This window comes from Calonectris borealis, chromosome Z (assembly GCF_964195595.1).
Source record: "Calonectris borealis chromosome Z, bCalBor7.hap1.2, whole genome shotgun sequence".
Lineage (NCBI taxonomy): Eukaryota > Metazoa > Chordata > Aves > Procellariiformes > Procellariidae > Calonectris > Calonectris borealis.
The window spans coordinates 1,042,306-1,066,034 of record NC_134352.1 but is presented as its reverse complement, the minus strand read 5'-3'; the positions used below and the strand labels follow the sequence as shown (position 1 = coordinate 1,066,034).

General features: G+C 47.2%; 1 protein-coding gene across 3 annotated transcripts in view; it reads right to left on the bottom strand.

The window, feature by feature from the left end:
- The window catches only part of ELL2 (elongation factor for RNA polymerase II 2), a 43,379-nt gene extending 21,527 nt beyond the window's left edge, over window positions 1-21,852 (bottom strand). For 2 of the 3 annotated variants that reach the window (XM_075137158.1, XM_075137159.1), the window contains exons 1-2: window positions 21,649-21,852; window positions 10,930-10,977 (exon numbers count right to left, since the gene is read on the bottom strand). In XM_075137158.1, coding sequence (XP_074993259.1) covers window positions 10,930-10,977; window positions 21,649-21,777 — 177 coding nt within the window. In that variant the 5' untranslated portion in view covers window positions 21,778-21,852. The remainder of the gene's footprint in view (window positions 1-10,929; window positions 10,978-21,648) is intronic. The other variant, XM_075137161.1, reaches the window with a different exon arrangement.
- Window positions 21,853-23,729: the final 1,877 nt, after the last annotated feature.

Below are 23,729 nucleotides of genomic sequence, written 5' to 3'. Positions count from 1 at the left end.
TCGGTCCTAATGAAGCACATACGGGAGTCAGCTCCAATTAGAAAAAAACCAGCAACACCCAAATTACAAGAGTAAAACTTCTTAAACTATAAAAGATGAATTTCAACTCCAACAGGCGCTAAAAGCCTTTTTCTTTTACTCAGCTCTAGATGCAATTATTTGCATAAATGTGAAATGTAAATAGCTTTTTGTAAGTTTAGTCAGATGTAACAAAACTTGATTTCCTTGGCTGAACTAACCATTTAGTACAGAATGTGCCGCATTCTACTGGAGCTTAAAAATGTAAATATGAGAAATCGTTAAAACGTTTATTGGCATAAGCACATTTTTCAATGTGCTGCTATACAAAACAATACTGAAGCACAAAAAACTACAGCCATCCAACTACTTTATTCTGAAGGTAAAATTAGCTTGAATAAATCTAAGAAACTGTTCGTCTGAAATTTGCTTGAATTTTTAATGGAATATTAAATACAACTGACAAAGAAAGATATTTAAAAGCAATATTCAGCAGTCTCTTAGAAATCTTTCTCTCAATATTTTGCTTTGAGATTGGCCAGTCTTCATAAATGTCAATATCATTTGCACAAAGTGCTACTATGAAACAACTCCATTACCATTTATATTTTAATCATCAGTACTGGCAGAGCTTACCAACAGCTTGGGACAGTGACTGGACATGAAGGAGAAAGACAAGTCACCTGAATACCATATTCTTTTACTTAAGCTTAAAGTACTAGTGTGCTTAAAAGAGCAATCTGTGCATTTTATATAAGAATGGAAGTCGGCTAAGTTACCAAACACATAATCTTGGATTATATATGCAACTTTACCTTTTAACGATTATGAAGATTAACCATCAGCCTAAGAAGATGGTAGGAGCCCAAATGATAGGAAAATTGATCTACATTCTATACAATTAACTACCACTGATTGAATGTTTCAGCATACTGGTTTTACTATAAATACAGCAGGTGTATGTATATGAATTTGACAACATGAATTCAACCCGCTGTAGAAGAGGTAATGTTTCTTAGCCTGATATCCTTTTTGGAAAACCAACAAATATATACTATGATCAATCTAAGGCTGGCCCTCAAGACATACAGCTGAGCAGAGGGAAGCAGGTAACTGTTACTGTGTATGTTTGGACTTTATTCTCAAAGTTTATTTTGAGCAAATCTTTATTTTCCATTGATCAGCCTAAAGAATGTATATGCATGCAATCACCTTAAACATTAGGAATTTCTGTACCCTAATATTTATATTTAAAATTCTGGAAGAATTGCCATGGGTATTAAATCACAGAGTGGCTCAATGTGTTTTGATGCAGTAACGTGAAGACAGAAGCTGGCCTTAGAGCACATTTAAAAACATGTTCGTTGCTGTTCCACGCTCTTCAGTGAGGTCTTATTTCTCCCAAATATTGAAAAAGACACTGATAAAGTATGGAGAAAAACAAGTCTGCCTCCATTCAGGCAGATGCCTATGAAGTTTATCACCAACAATGATTTCCCAGGAGCAAATTCCAATGGAAACACTAAATATTTTAAAGCTCCCCCCCCGCCACATACAAACTCTGTAAGGAAGACACCGATGATGATGAGGGAAACAGCTACTGCAACCATTGTGACAGGTTTCTTTGCATGAGCAAAGAAAAGGTCTAGAAATTTACTTTCACTCTCAAATTTGTAGGATATATTTTTCACAAATTTCAGAAGAACTAGATGACCATTCCTCAGGGCATTCATTAATTTGGATGAAAAGACAACAAGAAGGGTGGGAGAATATTTCTCTGCTAGAAGATTTCAAATGTGGCAGTGCAACTAAGCTGAGAATAAAAATTTAACTCTCGTCCTCAGTTCCAAATTTTTATTATTTAATCTGTAATGCAACAGACACAAGCCTTTCATTTTTGTTAACTTTTTTTTTTATCCATTCAGAAGCAAATTTAGTGAAGTCTGTCATAATTCAGATAACTTTAATAAACTTGGGACAAGCTCTGAGGGAAAAAATGCATTTTAAGTTATAGCAAATGCAATTAAATCAGCCAAGCTTATTTCCCATATTATGGTTCAAAAGTGAAAGCCCAAACATTTATGAAACGGAATGAAGAATAATTATTGAATCTGCAGGTAATGCAAAGCTGGCAGGGACAAAACGCATGAGGATGGAGTTAAAACTCAAAGCGGTCTTGAAAAACTGGAACGGAGGTCTGCGTATACTACCCTTCAAAAGAGGCTGTGCGAGGTACCTCGTTCTGAAGTAGAAACCCAACACGGGGCGGCAGCTGTACAGGAAACCATCTGCCGGTTACAGCTGAACTCCCAACCGACAAGCCCGCAGTATCACGCCTTCGCGATACTGGGGCGCACCGACGTGACTGCAGCAACACGAAACAGCCGGCTGAACTGCAGGACGGTGACGTGAGACTTGCGCGGGGGAGCTGCCGCTCTCGATCCGCTTTCCGGCTCGCCAGAGGTTTCCACCACGTCCGCCCCCTCCCACCACCACGTCGCACACCACTGCTCCAGGGAAGCACGACGCTTCAGCAGCCAGCCGTGCAGCGCAAATCCCAGCCTCTGTCCTCTACCAAATGCCACCCACCAGCTTTGTCCTGAAGAGATTTCAAGGCCCCCTCCTTGCTTCTTTGCAAAGACGACCTCATGCCCTGACAAATCAAGTAAACATATCTTACAGGGGCACACTTCTAAAGCATGGGGTTCTTGCTAGGCAATATGCAGTCTAGAAAGTATTCCTAGGACATTAACGCATTTTCAGCAACCTAGGGAAAGCAATACTTGAAGCGGATAAACTTGCCGACAACACCTAGGTTTGCAAAAAAGACTGTCACCTCAAACACTTAGGATCAAGTTTTACTGCTGTTGACATATTTGCCATTTCTTTCTGTACCTTGCAAGACAAAATAACACTTTGAAATAGTTTATAGACTCAGCAACTTCTGCAAATAACCTTACTGTTTTGAATAAACAGTCCTGTTTTTACACTCTAAATTTGTATTATATGGTTCTGAAAAGTTCAATAGGCAGTTCAAGGATTTTTGGCTTAATCAGAATTAAGATACTGCATTTGGCTTGAGATAAGCATAGAGGCAAAAAGTTTGTTTTTCCTATTTGAGCGATACTTGCAGAAGAAGGTCAAGGAGCCTCTATTAAGAAAGTACACGTGGCAATCACATTAATCCATAACAGAGAATAAACTTTTGTTTGCATCAGAAAGCAGCACTGCAAGCCCGTTGTTAGCACGTTTGTTTCAGAGAAGCTGCCAGACAGGGCAATGAAAGGAGACGAGAAAGCTCTGAAGAGAAGCTGCATGTTTGCACACCTTACCCAAAGAGGACAAGGGAAGAGGCCACTCTAAAACCAGGTGTATACGGGCAGAGTTCACAACAATCTCTTCCCTTGGTTTAGGCACCATCCTAACAAAGCGAGGCATGCGTCTTTCCCCTACCATGGCCCAAATTCAAACCTGTTAACTAGTGTGAGTTGGCAAGTCCGCAGCCTATACACTTCCCAGAATATGTACTAGCACGGAAGGTAGGGCGTCATTTTCTTCTCACGCCCAAACACATTTATCCTTGCACATATTTCTTTCCCCATTTATGTGAGAAGCCCGTCACGTGAAACACTCTCTCCACCACCCGAAGACGCGACACATAGGACGCCCGTGCTAAGCCTTGTGCCAGCTCCCCCGTACATCCCACCCAACACGTGCAGCCCTCACTGCTCTTCCCACTGCCGCTTTGCGTGCAGCAGTCTTCAGGCAAGTGACCCAGTTCCAGCTAACACCAAGCTCAGGTCTTAATACCCGTCTTACTTGCTACCTTCTAGCCAAGCCCACAACTGATAAACACTCGAAGAATATCACCAGTCTGTTTCACAAGGTAACTTAACACAGATAAGTTGTGATGGACGAGGATTTACAAAGCGGTAGATAACACCTCCTCGTGCCTAAAAGTCTTCGCATCCCCTCGATGCTATCAGTACCACCCACACGTGCTTCTCCTGCACGGTCAGGAAACAGTATCGGGGGAATGCAGGCACTGAAGGGGAAAAAAAAACAAGCTAAAATGCACCTAAGGCATGGACAGGTGAACACTCAACAGTTTTCCCCACCAGGTTTGAACAAATTTTCTGCTCTCTGGTGACAAGCTGTTTGTTTCAAACCCCTCCCTTCTACATTTCCTCTTCACTTTATTTCACAAGTGCCTTCTCACACCTCTTCACTATCTGTACCATCACCCTCCTTTTCTCCTGCTCAGGAAAAAAATTTAGAAAAACCCTGTCTTTAGTGAATCCACTGATTAACAGACTTTGTCAAAGGTGATGTGTGAAAAAGGTGGTGTCAGAAGCCACTGCAGAAGAGTTATTTTCCAGTTCTGGAAACTGAGGAATTGCTTGTTTAGCCTACAGAATTTGCATTATTTTAACAGAAGCATGCAGGAATGACCATTAATGTCAAATGCATCTCTCTAACGGAGATGCAGAAAGCCTGTTTTCTAGATCCACACTGAAAAGACAGGAGTGGCTGAGCCGATCGTTCTTAAATGATGGCAGCTGCAGAAAATTTGCTCCTTCTGCCTCTGCTCTAAGCTTCCATAAAGAAAAACAATTTCAACTATGTTTATATACAATTCAAAGACAAGTTTAATCAACCCCTAGAATCTTCTCTCACTGGCAGATTTTCACCTGTTATGTAGTGGATGATGGGATAAGGGACATCCTGCTTTCAAGTGCCTGAATCTCCAGCACTGATGTGACTTTTTAGGACACAAATACTAGGCGAGACTTCAACAACACTAGTCTCAGTTCAGTATGACAAGGTGTGCTCTTAAAACACAGTGAAGCCAACCTAAAAGGTGGCTGCCAGCAAGAAGCCTGGCTCCGCGACCATGTTCCTGGTGCTTCTCCTGGGCCAGCCAGGGCATTTGACTGTGCCAGTCCCGCATGGATGCGGAGAACTAGCTTTGCAGAAAGCTACAGAAGAAATTAAAAAAAAAAAAAACCAAGAAAAGAAAAAAGTTTTCTTCTAGGCCATCTTCATGAACAACATCACTGCAGTAAACGCACAGCGATGGCATTCGCGGAAGGATCCTCCTTTCCTAGAGCATCGCTAGCTAAAACACAACTGCTTTGGGGCAGTTAGATTGAGCACCAGAGAGCAAAGAGAAGTCTGAGTACAGCAGTGCACAGGACAGTAAGGGTACCAAACCTATTTATCTATACACACTGAAACTTAGGAAGATTCTAGCTTGGATATGCAAAGGAAATCCCAGGAAGGCTGGACCGTGTTGGTACAGGGTCCTCTTGAATTTTTTTTTAAAAAAAAAAAAAAAGGTCTTAGCGCACGATACAGAAACAAAAGTGGAAGAACAGATGTTATGTAGAGGGTAAGCCTTAAAATTTTTATGCTTTTGAAATTTGAGACTTCAGGATAAAATGGTGAAGTTTTCTTAATTTAAGCTGTTTGGAAACAAAAGGATGCAGAGAGCACTTCTAAATCTTCTCAAATGAAAATAAGCTGTTTAAGTGACCAAAAAAAAAGTCAAGAGTTAAACCAAACTTGGATGAACTCTGGCAAACTCAGATTAAGCGGCTGTGCGACCTGGGGAAAGCCAGGCAGATGAGGGCATCAACAGAAGCATGCTTTGTGGCACACAGGGGTACCCTGTTCCTGCTTTTCACCCCTCTGCAGGGGGAGTTTTCCCAGCAAAACCCACGGCTGCAGACCCTTGCGCGTGCACCAGCACACCGGTCTGACACACACGTGGAGCAGCGTGCTGTGGTTTGCCCTGGCCCCAGTATCACCACTGGCCAGGCTGGAGCACTTCAGGACGAGTGTTGAGCGCTCTTGACCCTCTGTAGCCTACTTTAAAATGTCATTTTACATTCTACATCCTCAAACTGGCTTGCAATTTCTTGCCATCTAATGGATTTAGTAATAGAGAATATCCACTAGAACAACTCAGACCCTTGACTTTAATCCCTTCCTCTTGGTAACTGATTTCCGGATCTATCATTACCCCCTCTCGCTCTGACATATCATCCTTGTTGGCTCTCTAACTTAAGAGCAGTTTGCATAATTTCCTCCTGAAGCTCCTGTGTGGACTCACTCCAATTTCGTTGGCTCATAGCTTTTTGTCACTCCCCTTTTCCAACATTCCTGCTGATACTATGTGCTGTTTTAGTACCCTCAATTCAGGCCAGACGTATTTTGCTGTCCAAGCCTGAGTCACTGAATCTCTTCCCTTTCTGAACACATCTACTCACACTCTCCTCTTGTTCTTCCACAGTACAGCATCAGATTGACATGAGCACCATATTTTTAGGTGCTTCCAGCAGATGTGTTCAAGTCCTCTCCCTCCTTTGTCTCTTCTCAGAATCGTTCCAACCTTACCATCTCACCAGTGGTTTTCCCCCAAAGCCTTACTTTTAAGGATAAGATTTGGTAGCTCACGAGCCGGAGCTGGAATCTGCTTCCTGCCCTGTGCAGGCATCCACACCAGCGCCCAGCTCACACCGTAAGCCTCTACAACAGGATTAAAGGATTTAAAAACTAACAGTTGCAGGGCCCCCAAAGTTAGGCGTCTATTATTTTTTTGAGAGACATTTCCAGTTAATCCATTTTCTAAGCTGAAGTTTACTCACAGCTTCTTTAGAGCAACGCTTCATTTGCCAAGAGGCAAACCCCTGCTACTGGGGAAGGGCACAACTCTGCTCAGCAGGGACATTCTGCTGTGTTTCATCTGATTTCCACTTTTACAAATCCCAAGAGGGACAATTTTTGCCATAGCATCATTTGGATCTTTGCTACAGTGGCTTCTGCCCAGGTAAGCTTGCTCCCAAGCTTAAAACTTTGCTCCTTTGTCTGCATTAATGCAGACATCCAGCCTGCACCTTCAAGGAGACAAAAATGCTCCAGAAACCTACTTGACCAATTTGAAACTTCAAAAAGCTGCTCTTAAACATGAGAAAAATCTCAGCACTGACTTCTTTTGTCTTCGTTTTAATACTAGGAGTCTTTTTGCAAAATGCTGTTTTCCTCAAGTACTAAACCTCCTCCTCCTTCGTTATAGCTACGCTACAGAACATAAGCAGCAAGTGCCCCTTTCAAAAAGGAAATGGAGATGCCTTTCTACAGCAATAATGTGACTACACATTATTGCAAAAAAATTTAAATATTTTACTACATAAAAGCCATTTCAAATGTATACATTTTACTGATTACGCTGACCTGGAGAAAAATGGATAACCTTAAGGGAGAAGACTTTCTTTGACTTTTAGCCTTCCCGCCCTCTCCTTCCTTTTTTCCCTCTGGCCTTTTTTCCTAAGAGCTTCATATTTGCTCCCCCAAATCCACGCAGTTCACCTTTATGCACCCGTCTGAACCCCAGCGCTGGGCACCGTGCTGGTTTCATTGCCACCCAGCAGGAATTTGTCACCAACCTGCTGCAGAAAAGCTCCTCGCTCGGGAGCTGCAACCGCTGTCCCCGACACCCACGCTGCTGCACCCTCCTCCGGCACAAGGACCAAAGGGTTGCACAGGGCCAGAGAGCAAGGCAGGCAACAACTGCCCCTAAGCGGAGCCGGAGGGTTCAGCTTGCTGCTCAATGCCCCCCAAAGAGGCGACTCACGGGAGGCGGGCGAGATCGCGCTGGCTGCCCCCACGGCAGCCGGAGGCACGTGCATCGCGGCAGGAGACGGAGGACGTCGCCAGCTGCGGGTACGGTGCACGCTTCGCAAATTTTGTCTCTATGTAAGAAATGTATTTGCAAGTTGCAGGACACGGCAGAGAAAGCTAAAAATACAGGCGGGAAGCCATAGCAAGGAAAGCCTGCTTGTTTAAAACTTATTATCACTACGGGAAGTACACTGGACTATAAACAGACTTTTTTTTTTCTTTAAACATATTCCTGCTGTGTTACAAGTCAATTGCCAATATTCACATTCCTCAGGGCTATTGTATCTAGCACAGCACAGCTGCTACATTTTCCAGGCTGCCTAGGTGTACTCCAAAATGTTTAATTACAAGGTATTTCTTAAAAATTAATCTGTATCACCATAATGATCCATTTCTTGCAGTCCCTCAGTATCCTGCAGATATCTCAGACACCACCTGATGTTACCGTCTGGACTGTTTGGGAGTAAGATGTTCCAGGAGGAAAAGTTCTCCCTCCGAGGGGCCAACTTCTGCTTTGGTGCAAAAGTTTGTTTTAACAATCATAGGTATTTTATTAATTCACAAATCACAGAGTTCTTAGCTGTGTTTTGTGCAAACTGTTCCCACGCTGTTTCAGTGGTTCTTGTACTGATGAGCATCTAGAGACTAACTATGCAGCACGCACAGATGATGTATTATCACTCCGAATGCGAACCATCTTACTGCATCACTGGATTTGCTCTTGCGCCTTCTGACACCATCTATATACTTTCAACACTTTTCAGATCCCTTCAGAGCAACTCTACTGTACAACAGAAAAAAAATTAAGCTTGCTTTTTTCTTTTTTTTGGCAAAGTAACTGCAGAACGCCTTTGACACCAATCTTAGCTTCTTGTTAAACATACAGATGAAATAAAAGCCCCTCCCTTGCCTCTTCTAGCGTAAGCCTCGTCTTCTCAATTCCCACATCTGACGCAACTCTAGACCACCCCAAGTCAGAAAGCTCCTTTTATTTCTCCACACCAGCCTTTCCCATCATCCACAGAGGACTGGGACTAGAATGTGTGTAACTAGAGATGGAATATTTAAAAAAAAAAAAGCTTTTTTTTTTTTTTAATGCCAGTATTTTGTCCTCAGCTAGGAGTTAGACAGTTGCCTGAATTGCAGAGGAAGTACTCTCAAGAGACAAATAAAATCACTATTTGTTTTCAGAGGCATTTAAGGAAACATCTCGCTGTCGTAGGTAACCTGCAACGCCTTGGCACTGACGAACGCACCTCGAGCGCTCTTCGCCCCAGAGACCTCCAGCTAGAAACCAGTGAAGAAGAGGAAGGCAGGCCTTCAAAGAGCCAGGGCAGTCCTCCGCCATGCAATTGGGGTACTCTGGAAACACTCAGAACACAGCTGCACAACGTATAGACACAACGAGCTAACCATTCCCTCCCACTAGTAAATGTCCTGTTTTAACTTACCATCTGCCTTAATGACCTTAAATTTCTGTCCCTGTTGCAGAGACTTAGGATCTAGGAATCTCCTGCAATAAATTCCTTACTTTGCATTTCCTTAATTATGGACAGATTTGAAAGTACCGTAAAAGATTATTGGTTCTGCAGCAAGCAGCAGAGTCCCTGCAGATCCTTCCATCTCAGAGTGTGGCAGCAGACCTTACTGTTGAGTTTCATAATGAAAAAGCACATACCTGGACTAACATTTTAACAGAAACACGGCTGACACCATTGTAAGTTATCATCTGGCTCTTCAGCAGTCTTGTGACCCCCGGATTTTGACAGCTTTCAATAAAACGCCCTGGTTTTTTTACAGCTGAGAAATAAAGTCTCCCCCAGCCTAGTAACATCTCAAACCTCACCTGCTACTGCTTTCAAGCTGTTCCTAGAGAACATGGGAGAAAGCAGCACGTTGACTTTTGCAGAGAAAGGGAGGCTGCAGGGTAGATAAAGCTGGTAATTTTTCTTTCACAGCGTACTACTTGCAGAACTTCACGCCAACAGCTAGGTTAATTATTTATATTCCGAGAGCTTATTTTGAACTCAGCTCCTGCTCCATCCCTTCCAGCGCTCATGCGCCTGCTGCCACGGCCGATCGGTGGGGCCGGCCGGTCCTTTTTACTGGATTACTTCCCAGCCAAATTAGCAAGTACGACTTCCCTCTCGATGGCAGCATGAATTCAAGTCGATCTCTGCTCCCAGCCGCTCTCTCCCGGTACAATTATTTTGGCTGACCATCTTAACTAAGATGGTTATTCATTCTAGCAAGGCAATTCTTTTGCCGGTACGGTTTAAATATTTGCCAGTGTAGTTTAAATTGCGAATAAGCTATAAGAAAAAAGGATTTTCTTAGAAGCGCAGTGTTAAGAGGCTTTTGTCTGCACAAGTAGCTTTGCTATAGATACGACTCTCTCAGCAGCTGAGTACTGTTCAGCCAAACTGACGCTGGACCAGGACTGCAGTCTCACGCTTTTGGGCAGCAGTGCCTCCTCACACCAGCGTAAGGACCTTACCCATCCTTCTCTCATCCCTTCCCGGCTACCTCTACCCAAGCACCGCACAGCTACATGGAAAACTGGATCAGTTAATGGATCTGAATTAAGGCTAACAGCATAAAAGGCACAATCCATACTTCAGTCTTTAAAAATGAGTCTTTAGCCATCCCTTAAAGTTCAAATATTAAACCCAAAACCTTAAAACGTTCTACTTGGAGATGATAGCCTGTAATTTTGCCTTCAGCTTTAGTTCTCCAATTTGCACCACTGATTGATTGTTTAACAGGACCTGTGGCCTTTAGGAGGCCACATTTCCTCATATTTTCCTTCAAGAGGCCTGAAATATTCCGTTTCATTAGAGTTTCAGAAAAAGGTCAGGAACCATCAGTAGTCTGTGGTATACAAAACCCCACCCCTCAAAACTGCAGTTCTGCTTCACACCTTGAAACCAACCAAAGTCCATTTTAAAATACAAAACTTGCACTGCTCAGTTGATGACTTACAAGTTATTCCTATTGCTTTCAAATTTAGGCTAAAAGGTGACAAAAGCAAGATAAAAAAAAAGCATACCTAAAGCACGATTCTCTTCCACTTTCAGCTACAACTCTTAAGTAAATATACAATGAAACATATCTGTTACTAAGCGGATCTTAAGAATGTCTGTAGGAATTTTTTTTTTTTTAAATAAGTGAAAGTGGTTAATCTACATTGCATTTATTTTCCAATATAACAAGAGAACAAATACTTACCCCTTGGGATCCTTGAAACTGAATTGAAGGTTGAGAAGAAACACGATCCTACAAGAGAAAGAAAAGTAGAATGTAAGCAAAATGAGAAACCTCTGCGCTCCGGCAGAAGTTACTTCGCTGCAGAAAGAGAAGGTGGATGTGCCCACAGCAAACCGGAGGGCTCCTCGCGCCCGAACCATGATGCAGACCCCGCCGGCAGCAGCGGCCAGGGCTCCGGCAGCAGCACCCAGCGTTTCCTCCGCTCAGCACCGAGGAGCCCGAGAGCTGGTGCTTTATCGCGCCCCGCAAGGACACCAGAGCGCCAGGGGGAGTCCGAGAAAACGCTGGAAGCGGTACAACAGTATTTGCTGGCACGGAAAGGAAAAACAACCCCTCCTCTGCCCGAAGTACCACCGAACATGGGAGTCCAAAACAGCGTGCCTTCCCCCTCCCAAACGCTGCCCTGCTGTCCTGCTCGCTTACGGATTGGGATTGGCTTCTTTTCTGAACAGACTATTCAACGACAGCATTTTTACACGTACTTGAGTTCTGGATATCAGCTCGAGTTGCGTGATTAACACAGGCAACCTGCCTACTCGAAAAGGTCTTGATAATGATGGCTTTTCTCGTTAGGACAACGCTCAGGCCCCCATCGCTTCCCACTGTCACAGATGACCTGCTCTTTGCCCGGACCCCCAGGCACGCACCAGTACTGCCAGGAGCACTTGCAGTGCTGGAAACCAGGCCCCCCACCACAGCACCTTCCGTGCTGCTCCCAGCAGTGCGGACAGCCCGGCTCTCCCCCGGCAGGCAGGGAACAGCACCCCTCTTCTGCACTTACACCTCAGCTAGCACGTGTCTTAAAGACAAAAAGAGATTCGGTACAATCAAACTGGCTCCAAAAAACTTCTGAGCTCCCCCAAACTATCCTTGCTTCTTCAAATACATATCTGCCAAGGGAAATAGGCAATATGGCCAAAAATAACAAAAGCCACCTGCACCTTGTCTCTATAATTTCACAGCGGCAAGCGCAGCCTGTTCCTGACCTGCGAGGATGGAAGTGTCCTGCACTGCTTCTGTGCTGACACCGCAGTCCATGAAGACTTGCAAATGTTAAGGGGGGAAAAAAAAAATTTAAAAAATCAAGGAGCTTGCTAGTTGGAAACTACTTTTCTCTGTTGCAAGCTGGCTTCTGGTCAGATCTGCTCCTCGGCGCAGCCCAAACAGCAACACCACCAGTGCCAGCAGGAGCCCACTGATAAGAATATCCCATTTTAGCAGCAATGCTGACTTTGCTCAGCTTTACTGAATCCTGAAATTACGCTGCTGGACACAAAAACGTAGGGCAGCTATGCTGACTAGCTCAATTTGCTAGACTTTGTCCACAGGGTGTTACAGTTTGCCAAACCACTGCAAACTCTTCTGCTAAACAAGTTGCACCAAAGGATGAAATCCTAATGAATACAGACTTTATTCCAGGAAAAGCAAGTGCTTACGGACTTAAAATTTACGTGCCCTTCAGGAGCATTCAGGACTCAGCATCACTGGAAAGGCGAGTTAGCTCTGCCTCCTGTCCTCTCCTCCCTCCAGCCACAGGTTCCTCCTCCTCCACTTGCACTTGTCTTGCCCTTTTGCAACAAAATCCATCTCACTCATCCAGCAGAAAACTCCCCACACCGGGCTTGGCGATGAGCTGATGCTGCTCACGCAGGTGCCAGCGAGTGCTGGAGCTGCGGCGGGCAGGCAGCAGGAGCCTGCGACTAAGCTGAGCCTCACCGGTGCTCAACATCGCCTGTGAGCATCACCCAACGCCGCGAAATCCTGGAAAGCGGCTCAGGCAGAAATAATACTGCTGGAGAGCTGGAGTTTCCACACAAGTGGCCGCAGGGTCTTAAAAATGACTATGCTTGTTTTTCCACGATCGGAAGCTTATACACTATCTCAAGTTACCCATATACAACCTTAAGCCCTGAAACGGCTTGCTGCAAATTTGTCTGCTCCACGAGCCTTACAACTTAAAGCTGGAAAATTTTAGAAGTGACCCGAGATTATTAATGTACCTGTCTGTTTATCCAGCACATACAAGTAAACTCATTTGAAAAATGCAGTGGGTTACATATGCAAAGTCCAGTGCACAATTATGAATCCTAACCCTTGTCTGAGGTTTTCCAGAATGAAGCTTAGTGCTCTACACAGAAATTAACATATGAAGACACTTCACAAAACACAGGCGATGTTTGTGAAGCCGGACAGGTGATGCGATGATTGCATACGACCATGCAGCAGCCATCACCTTCTTATAGTGGCTCACAGAATTTGACACGAGCTGGCTTTCGATCCGGAGAAACCGTGCTGGCTTCACCAGCCACCTCCTCTACTGCAGCACAAGGAAATGCCATAAAGAAAATACAAATTTAGCAGGGCATCAAGCAGAAAGGTCTCACCTACCCGCTGGCAGGTGGTCTGGAGCAGCAGGCGGCTGCGGCAGGGACCTTGGCCCTCCAGCCAAACCCTCTGTCCCCTCCCCGTGTCCAACGAGCCGACTGCTTTGAACAGCCACCACATGGACCTCAGGCTCCAGGAACAGAGGTGGGAACCGCTTCTCCAAACCCCGCTTCCCTCTGATCCCCCAGGATCAGCCAGTTTTCCTGCGTTTCTTTTCTTGCAGAGAAGAGCATGAAGTTTTGCAGAAGCGGCTTTCTGCGGGAGCCCAGGAGTCCCACCACGCTCCCATGCCCATTCCCCTCCCACTCCCCACCACCCGCCTTGTTAGGAGTGTTACAGCGTGCGTCCCCCATAAGCCCTGTTCCGCATCCATTCACACACTTGCTGTCCACGAATTAGTCTGGTCCCTGTCTGAACCGCCGGAGTTGCCTGCCCCCAGCCTCCTATGACAGCAAAGTGCCGTAGTGCACCATCCAACAGGTGAACAGACCCACCTGCTTTACTTTTATCTGCTGGTTCCATCAAGTGCCCTCTCGCTCCCGTCTTGCAAGATACGAGCAGCATCAGCTCTACCGTCACGTCACCTACAATTCCCCGAGCCGCAGCCCTGTACCCGTCACTCCCCAGCCTCCACGGACTCTGCTTGCACGGCAGCTGCTACAGCTGGAGACAGCAAGCAGAGGACAGCTCTCGCATCCCTCACAAACCAGGATTGCACAGGGGACTTGGAACGTGGGTGCCCGAGAGCTTTACACAGCACCAAAGGGACCTTCTGCATCACCCTTAATGCCCTCCCAGATGGTGCCCAGCTCTTTGCTAGATTTTCTGGCTGCTGATGCACACTAAACGAATGCTTTCTGAGGACTGGAAATTGCGACTCCAAGATCTCTCATTTTGTAGTTGCAACTGCCTAATCCAAGTTTCACGTCACGCAGAGCTGATTTTTCCCCTACATGTTACTTTGCCTATCGTGAAAGCCGTATGTCACCTTTTTTGCCACTGATCCAGATTGGTGAGGTCTTTCCAGAGCTCCTCAGCATCACTTTCTGATCACCTGAAAAACCCGAGTATCACTTCCAAGCTTTGACATCTCACTATCTTCTCCAGGCCATCACTGAATACGGTAAGTGAAACTGGCTCCAGGACTGACACCTGGGAAACCTCCCTGAAGAGCCACCACTAAGCCAGACCCATTTCTGCACATCGTTCCTCCGGTGCCGATCTGACCAGCATCACCTCTCACCTCACACGTGAGCTGACCCCTGCTCCCAGCCCGCCCTCGCCAGTTTGGCCGGTTCAGCCCAAAACTTCTGGAACAGCACAAACTTGAAAACCCCATGATCCCACACCCGGGCATAAACTCCAGAGTCCCGCCTAGTTAATCCAAGGAAGTGATCCTGGAAAAACTGTCAGCGCCCCAAACAGCTGGGGCCCATCGCCTCTCTAAAGAGTAGGAATAATCAAGCACCAACACAGCTGAAAACCAAGCTACAAACAGCTCCAGGCACACTTCACTTAAGTAATTACTCTTTATTTGCATCTGAAGCTTTTATTTAAGATAAGGAATAAGTTCTCCACAGGACTGGTTAAAAATAATTAACTAGAGGAGCTGTGACATTCGGGTCTTAAATCTCTAATTTGGGGGGCAAAAACTCAAGAACTAGCTGGCTTGTCTTCTCTAGTTTCACTATTTTGCTTAATAGTCTTTAGGCAGGGACTGTGTCTGCTCGCAAGACTCAAGATCTGCGCACACACATGGCACACTGCAAATAACTCAGATACTTATAAGGCACCACCCTTGTATATGAAGCTAATTATCTACTGTTTTTCAGGCATGTTGACTCAGTGAGCAGAAGATGCCTTCATATCATTAGAGATTGTAATGTATAATAAAATTTTTCGTATACTTCGATAATTTTTAAAGAGCTATGTATTACGTAGAAAGAGGCTAGGACAAGATATCGGTGCTCTCTAGCAATGTCAGCCTAAGGATTTCCCCGATCCCCTCCTCCTCCTTTCGGCAGGTTGTCTTCGCTGCTTCGGGGCTTACAGCGGCCCACCGAGCCCAAAAAAGTTATTTGTCAATTCAGAGCATAGCCATGTATCAGCACAACTTATTCTGAGGAATTGCAGAGGTCTCCTCGCAAGGCGAAGAAAAAGCATTTGGAAGGAAAGGCTACCTGCACGGATAAAGTCCACTGAATTACTACAGACGGCGTATCACTGCCACGGAGGATCCCTCCTGACGTACACACTCCATCGAGCACATCAGCCACATCACGCTTCCCAACGGCTGCAAGGACCGAGGAACCGAAGCAGCCAGCCAGGCTGCACTTAACCAAGTTCAGATCGCCAGCTCTGGTCTCCAAACGTGTAATATATTGAAACAACCACGTTGTGGGGTGGCAGAGCCGTTTTGATACATGGATATGGAGATACAACAGGAATTTAGCCTCCTTTGCTGTATCCATTCCAATTAGTTTTGGAGTTGCATTGTTTTGTTGGTGGTTTTTTTTAAATATACAGTACGTTCACAAGATCTGGACAGTACTCAGTAAGCAGGAAAACCCAAAACATTTAAAAAACCTTAGCACACGGCTCTATGACTTGGTTACTATACAAACCCTGAGACAGCACTCGTCATTACACCAAGAGTACTTCACAAATACTGGTGCATTTACCCTCCTATTTGCCATAAGCCGGCTTTACTACCATTTTACAAGCAGTAACAGAAAGAGGTGATTACGATCTGCATTACCTGGTAATTTGGGGTGTCAGATGTGAAAAATCCAAGTCCTGATTTTCACTGAGACTCGCTGGCACTCGATATTCCCACCCATAGCTCCTGGTTCCCTTCACGGTACCCGTGACCGGTGCACAGCAGCGGCAGTCTACACGAGGGATGCTGCCAAAGGGAGCACTGCACTGTCCAGTGCCAAAAGCAGACTGGCACCGGGACAAGGTAAGGAGAAGCAGCGTGCGGATGCAGAGGGGAACGGGCCTCCCTGGTGCACCTCCTCAGCTCGCCCCATCTCCCGGAGCCACAGCACTGATGTTGCAGCCAGACCCTGCAGCAGCCTCGGGAGAAGGAAAGCGGTGGAGGTGCCGGCTCAGAAGGTAGGGCTGCCCTTCCTAGGGAAGCTGACAAATAGATCTACTTGGCTGTATTGGAAAACAAAGTTGTATTCTTGCTGCATGGTTCAACAGCCCACGGTGCCTAAAAGAGGAAGGTCTGGCTCCTTTCTCTACCCGTTCCCTCCAGCACTTGCAGGTCTCTTCTATAACCTCATTCAACCTGCTAACCTAGAAGAAGACATCCCCCCAAAATAGTTAAACGGGTAGTTTTCTCCAACGGAAAGAAGTGGAATAGGACTTTCCCCTTTCAGGAGTCATAAACCTCAAATCAGTTCAAGCCATCTCAAAATTTCACTCTGGACGTTCAGCTCCGTTGTGCCTCTAGTGATCAGCTGTGCAGGGTACAGGCAAGGCACTGCGACCAAGCCATCACGTTTGCTAGGACAGTGTTTAACTGCCCTAAGTTCTTCCTGCAGTCCCATGTCTCATCAGCCAAAACCTTCTGACATCTGAAACAGGATACACATCTTAGTCACCTCATACCAGACCTGTGATTTATCCAGGGCACAGTCCTGTGCGCTAGATGAGGTAGGAATTCTGCGGGAAGGTAATGCATCAATACCACTGGAGGAACTACAGCTACCACCCAGCTACTCCAAAGCAACTGTAGGGATTAAGATTTTTTTCCCCACTAACAGATTTGTTTGAAATTGGACTCAGAAGTTAGCAACAACACAAAAACACGCAGTAACATCACCCAGGCCTTGCTGCCACAAGAAAACAGGTTCAAAAGAGCTTGCCATCAACCAGTCATTGATGAAAATGCAATTATAATGAATACTTGCACTGCTCAAATCGATTAACTCTGCATATCAGATACATCATATATTAAGATACATGCAATCTTAGATTTCAAGAAATCAAACAAAAATAGACACACAACTTATTATCAACTCTCCATCAGTATATTTAGACAGGCAACTTGGAGGCAAAACCACATAGGTCACATAGGCACATCCCTTCTTTTGCACAGAAGTGAACATCACTCCCCTGCAGTTTGGGTATTGGTGGCAAACACGCTAGTTGCAGATTCTCATTTATATGCCGACGGCAGAACGGAGCGACCTGGGCTCTCCCAGCTCCACTGCAGGCTCTGGAAGTGTCCTGCAGGAACCAGACTCTCCTGCACACTGCTGTTCCTAGGATGATCTTCAGTCTCTTCCCTCAAGCTCTTCCAGCCGTGCTTTTGCTCACTGCTAGCTCATGTCACCCCATTCCCTTCCCTGGGAGACGGGAGGGATGGCAACCAGCCGATCTCAGCCCTTGGCTGCCCACTCAGAGCTCCTAATAATTCTTGCTCCCAGTCCTCTCCATCACTCCCAGTTAACCCCAGTCTGCTTTTCTCTTTTCCTAGGGCTTATCTTCCCAGTCTTCTTGTGTCATCACCTTTAGTTCCCCCTCCAGCCAAGTCCCACATCACTTACTCCCCAGCTGCTCATCTAGGGCAGCACCTCCCCACCGCAGGTGCCAGAGCCCATCCTTATATACCTTAATCTAAATCCAGCACAACTGTGGGGACATGCAAGCTACAGTTCTGAAAACACTAACAAGGTGTCCAGCTTAGAGCTGACCTCAAAAACAAAAAAGCAAAACCTGAGACATCTGCCCCATCTGTGAGCAGAAGCGCATCCTCACTCCCAGCAGGACACCGCCAGAGCTCCCTAAAAGGCCAAACCTTTCAAACAAATGAGTTTCCTAGCCCCCAGCCCAAACCCTGGCCATCTGAGGCAGACACAAACCATGGGAAAATTCGAGCCTGGTAAGTGAAATATGGCAAAGACCTATGACTCCATTTCAATTGCTTAGAGTGGGGGAACATCAGGCAAAGATCGCATTTCATATGCTTACTGACTCAGCAGCTCTGCAGCTGGAACATCCCAATGACTGTTTGAAGAATAAAAACTTAAATGCAAAACAGATTCCTAAGAGTCACAATTATCCTTTGGTCTGAGAAGTTCAGACTTTATAGACCAAAACCTTTGCTTTAACAGCATGCGGAATAAAGTATACACCTCCAGCTGCTTTCATCTGGAGAAGCACAGCTGAAACATGACTGTAGACGAACATTAATCCTGCAAAAAGCCACATCAGTTGAAGGCAGCACTGTCCCCACTGCTCTGCAGACACCACTCAATGCAGTATTCTCTCATCTGCTTCAGAGTAGTCAGCAGATTAGGTCAGGCCACCACCAGCGAGAGTGAAATTATATGCTGTAGCCAAGCCAGATGAGAGGCTCCATGTGCACGAAGGTAAAATGACCGTTTCTCTTCAACCTGTTCTCTTTATACTGCTTCGGAGGATCATATAGTAAGCCAACTTTACAGCTAAGTCAGCAAAAAGTGATTTTTGTTTTTTTGCTGGGCTGTTTCTGCACAGAGGGTGGAATGCTATAACTTGCATGCTATAACTTGAGCTAATCTAATCAGTTAGCTGCCACTGAAAAAGGGAGGTTCTGCTCCCACCGCTTATCCTGGCCACGTGCTCTCTATGCCCTCCCAGAGTGTTAGCTCTCATGCTTTTCCATCCAGCACTAAACCAGTATGGAAAAAAGAAATAAAAGAACCCCACAATTAAATAAATTGGTTCAAAAAAGTCCCAGAGGGCAATACGAGGGATGGAGGGAGGTGATGTACCAGGGCCAGCAAAGCCGCGTCCAGCAGCAGCGAGATGCCAGAGCAGCTGAGCCCCGGAGCGTGGTCCCACCGGCAGGCACGGCTCTGCCCGAGCCTCGCTTTTAGAGCTGCACCCCGACATCCTGCCTGCACACGGGCCACGTCACCCTGCGCTTCTCACTGCTCTCTCCTGTGGAGCAGCTGCATCTCTGGCCTCCAAGGGCAACACACGGCACTTAACCAAACTAAAGCCCAGGTATTACTCCCTGCTAAACAGAACTTGATTTTAAAAAAATTAGCCATGCTTTCAATTAATACTGCCACAGATGATGCTCAAGGATCTTAAAGCATGCTGCTCAATACCGCTGAAGGAAACCTAGGCAAGAAGAATGTCCTCTACCATCTGAATCCAGCCTACCCCAGGCCACGATGATGGAGCGCATAAAGTGAGTAGGGAATCAGGATTTGTCCTCACTTATGCTAAGCTGCCTGCCGAAGAGATACAATCTCTATTCTGTATTTCTGAAGGTGGAGGTGAAGTTGGGTGTTTTTAACTTCAGAACTTAAGAGTCTTTCGAGTTTTCTTTAACTGTCATGCCAGCTAAGAAAATCCTTAGCAGAGGTAACAAGGAGCGATTTATGCAGACTGTTTAAATTCGAACATTAAGCAATCAAGTATACAGAGCCTGATTACATGCTGCCTAGGTTCTATAGGTGATGGGATAAGTAGGTCATCAGAGGGTTATCCTGATTTCTCACCTCTACATGGTTTCTGCGATATTACTTGTGTTACACAGATAAGATCTTCCAGCACAGAACAGAGGCAGCAGCAGAGCTGTAGGTTACCTTCCTCGCATTCCCCTTATTGCATTCCCCAGTTCTCGGCAATGCTGATTTTAAGCCTTCATTGCAAATTTTTCAGTTGCACAGTCAGAAGTGAAATGGGTCAGCAACGTAGCTGAGCATTAAACTAGAGAGAAGGAAGGTATCACCAGCTACAGACCATCCACCCTGTCCTCCTCCAGCACCGGACAGACGTGTGAACTAGCAGATCACACCCAGACCTATTTAAGATGGAGACAACAGAAAGAGATGGTTTCTTCTCCCGCCCTCATTCCTCCCCGATGCTGATATTCTCGTCAAATATTAATAAAACAAACCAAAAAGCATCTGCAATACGATAACTTCGAGGATCACTTCCTGAATAGTGCCACAGGAGGTTTTTCTGCCAGTGCAAAAGTTAGAAATGTGTGATATGGCTGAACAGTTTAAAAGATGACCCTTTCTAAACCCAGAAATTCCAGAGGCTAGAATAACAAAGCTTGAAGTTTTTATGTTCCATCACTCTTCCACTTGCCGCTGCTCAAATGGCACATTCAAACTCCAGCAGGACCAGGTTACGGAAGGCAGACCTGCAGCAAGCGTCGGAGTCTCATTTACAGTCAGGGAAATGAAGAAATAGTGAAATAGAGAAAAGAATTTCAGCTGTTTTCTTGATCATAATGACCACAAATAGCTCTTTATTCAGTTTGCCATATCCTGATGACTAGGCACGTATTATCCATTTTTCATGCAAAATTACGTTAACTTGGAAATTGATCCTGGTTTAGACAAAACCACAGGTAAATAATTGACCCGAGTTGTTTCATAAATCAGAAATAATTAAACCTCTTCCAAGACGTATTTACCCGCAGTAGAGAGGACACTTTTATTACAGCCAGCACAACTCCCAACTTGTCATGTGTCCGAACAGGCAGAAGCGGCCGGTCTCAAGCCCCAACATCACGTACCGCACCTCCACAAGCAGCGCGCAGCCTTTCGGACCTCCGCGCCCGCTTACAGCGCGAAACAGCCCCGGCGAGGGGCTCAGCCCCGCGCCCGGCTCCCCGCGCAAGGGCAGCTCCGCTCCCAGCCGCGCCCCGCCCGCACCCCGCTGCCCTCCTCCAGCGAGAACTCGCTGCTCCGCGCGGCTCCCCGCGGGCACCGCAAACACCCGACACCCAGTCCCCTCCGAAGGCGGCCCGGACGCCGCCTTCAGCCCCCGCAGCCCCACGGAGACCCCTGCCGCCGCCCACCTGCCGGGCTGCTCCCCCCGCCGCCCCGGCGCAGCGGCGCTTGGCAAGCGCTCGCGCCAACAGCCTGTAATGGTAAATTCATTAATTCCAGCCAGGAGGCGCGCCGAGGAAAGTTGACGAAGTGTCACAGCGCGGAGAACATGCAACAACTCCAACTTCCACCGGCCGCCGCGGACCCGGCCGCCGGGGGCCGCCTTCCACCGGCACGGCTGCGTCCCGAGGAGCCCACGGAGCACGAGTGGGGACCCAGTCCTGCCCGGCGGGTCCCGCGGGGGGCGCCCGCCGCACCTGCACGCCCGCCACCGCGGGTATTGCGGGAGGGACCCCGCGGCGGACGGGAGGGGGGGGCGGGAGGCGGCCGAGGCTGCCCGGGCGCCCCACGCGGGGACGCACGCCCCGAAAACACGATAACCCCCCGCCCCGCCGTGCAAACCTGCAGAGCCCGGCGACCGGCCGCGCCCCCCGCCCCTCACCTTGCAGCCCTGGTAGCTCTCCAGCGCCCGCAGGGCGGTCTCGGTCAGCTTGACGTGCAGCACCGTGGCGTTCGGCGCCTCCCTCCCGCAGGACACGCCGTACCGCTCCCCTTCCCGCAGCTCCGCCATCTTACGCGCCCCTCAGCCGCCGCCGCCGCCGGCCGCTACGGCCATCCCGCCGCCGCCGGCCCCGCCGCGCGCAGCCGCGTCGCGCCCATTGGCCCAGCGGGGCGGAGCCCCCGGTGAGGGGCGGGCCGGCGCGCGACGTCACTGAGGGCGCTGGGCGGCGGCCGTTGGGGGGCGGCGGCCCCGCACGGCGGCGGGCGCGGCCGCGAGGCAGCGCGGGGGTGCGCGGGGGTCGGTGAGGCGCCCCGGAGGCCCCCGGGGCCGGCTGGCCGCCCGCCGCCGCGGCCTGCGGCCCCTCCGGGGCCTGCGGCGGGGGACGGGAGCCTGGGGGCGGGCAGCACCGGCCCCGCGCCGTGCCGGGCTGCCCCGGCCCTCGACAGACGAGCCGGCGGTCCTGCAGGCGTCGGGAAGCGCGCTGCCCTGTAGCGGCGGTGTTGGTGCCCGGGGTCGGTTTGCCGGCCTCAGCTGCTGCGCCGCTATCGCCGATCACCGCTTTAAAAAAAAGACAAATACAGTGGCCATTGAAATTGTCGAAGCAGCTTTCTAGTGTGAACCAAGGGTAGCTGAGCACCGCTGTAGAAAACTGCTCTGCGTTGCCGTCGGCGGGAGGAGGAGCAGCTTCGTACCGCCAAGCCGAACAGCAAGGTCTAGCCTTCCTGGCGCGGGGAAGTGCGGCGGTGATCGTTCCAAATTTTATCTGTTTGACGAAATCCTCCTGGCTCGTTTCTCACCCCTTAGTTTCCTAAAAAGAGGCAAGGCGACAGCACCCAAAGGCTCCCACATGCTCTGCAGGAGGAGCTGACGTGAAAGAGCAATCGGTTTAGCGCTGACCAAAATTACAGGCTGATAGTTCTGCTGACTGCAGGTTGCCATTTAAGTTACTTACATCCATGGAAAATATTTTATAGGCAGCCTAAAATAGTTTTACTTTAATTTTTCCTATACCCCGTCTTACTCGTGCTCTACGATTCATCTCAATCAGCTGGCACCATAAAAACCTTGTCCAGTCTTTACAGGGTTAGGATTTAAAAGCATGCGATTTAAAATGTGTTGACGTTCATTTTGCAAAGCACATTTTCCGTGTCACAAATTAAAATCTTGTCTTTACCCTCAAGGCCGTGTCCATATCTGCCCTGGTCTGGTCTCCTGGCTGCCATGCTCAGGTCATAATTTACTGTTTCGGTTTTCATCTCCACCTGTTTTGTTCTTTTCCTCCACTAGTACTTGCTCTTTCTTCTATACTGCCTTAGACCAAAATATCTTTCTGATACATACACACACACACACATTTATGTCTATATATACACCCTTATATATGGATACATACATATATGTACATACACATATATACACCCTCAACACAACCCCTTTTCTTCAGGTCATTTCTCAATATATACCTGTGTAGCTTCACTTTTTTGTGATGATTATTCCCTGGTCAAACTAAGCAAATAAAATATATAATAAGAAGAAAGCTAATGGTAACAATCTCTTGACCATATAATGCATAATTCTGTCCGTACTGTGTCGTTTGTTATTTAGGGAAGGCCTATAAGTCAGTCCATAAATGTTATACCTATAGGTGTGTCTGTGCAGTGTTCTGTTGCAATCGGGTTGCCTGTGTATGTTTCTTTGCAAGACTGGTTCTCTGGAATGTGAATCCTTCTTAGCATGGCTACTTTATTACAGAAGTAATAACATCTCAAGGACCAGGAGGGTATGGAGAGCGGACTTCAGTGATCTGTTCAAAACCCCTCGATGTGTAGGTCTTGAAGTTTTTACCAGGTCATAATACATGCAGCAAGCAGTAATGCAGAGTCTGTACAAAAATAAAGACAAGAAAATAGAAGGAAAAACGTTTGTATGAGCGCCTTGAAGAGATTTCATGCTTTTAGTAAGCCAGCGCATTCATCCTCCCCTGAGCTCTCTGTTCCCTCAACACATTCTGCCATTGCTCA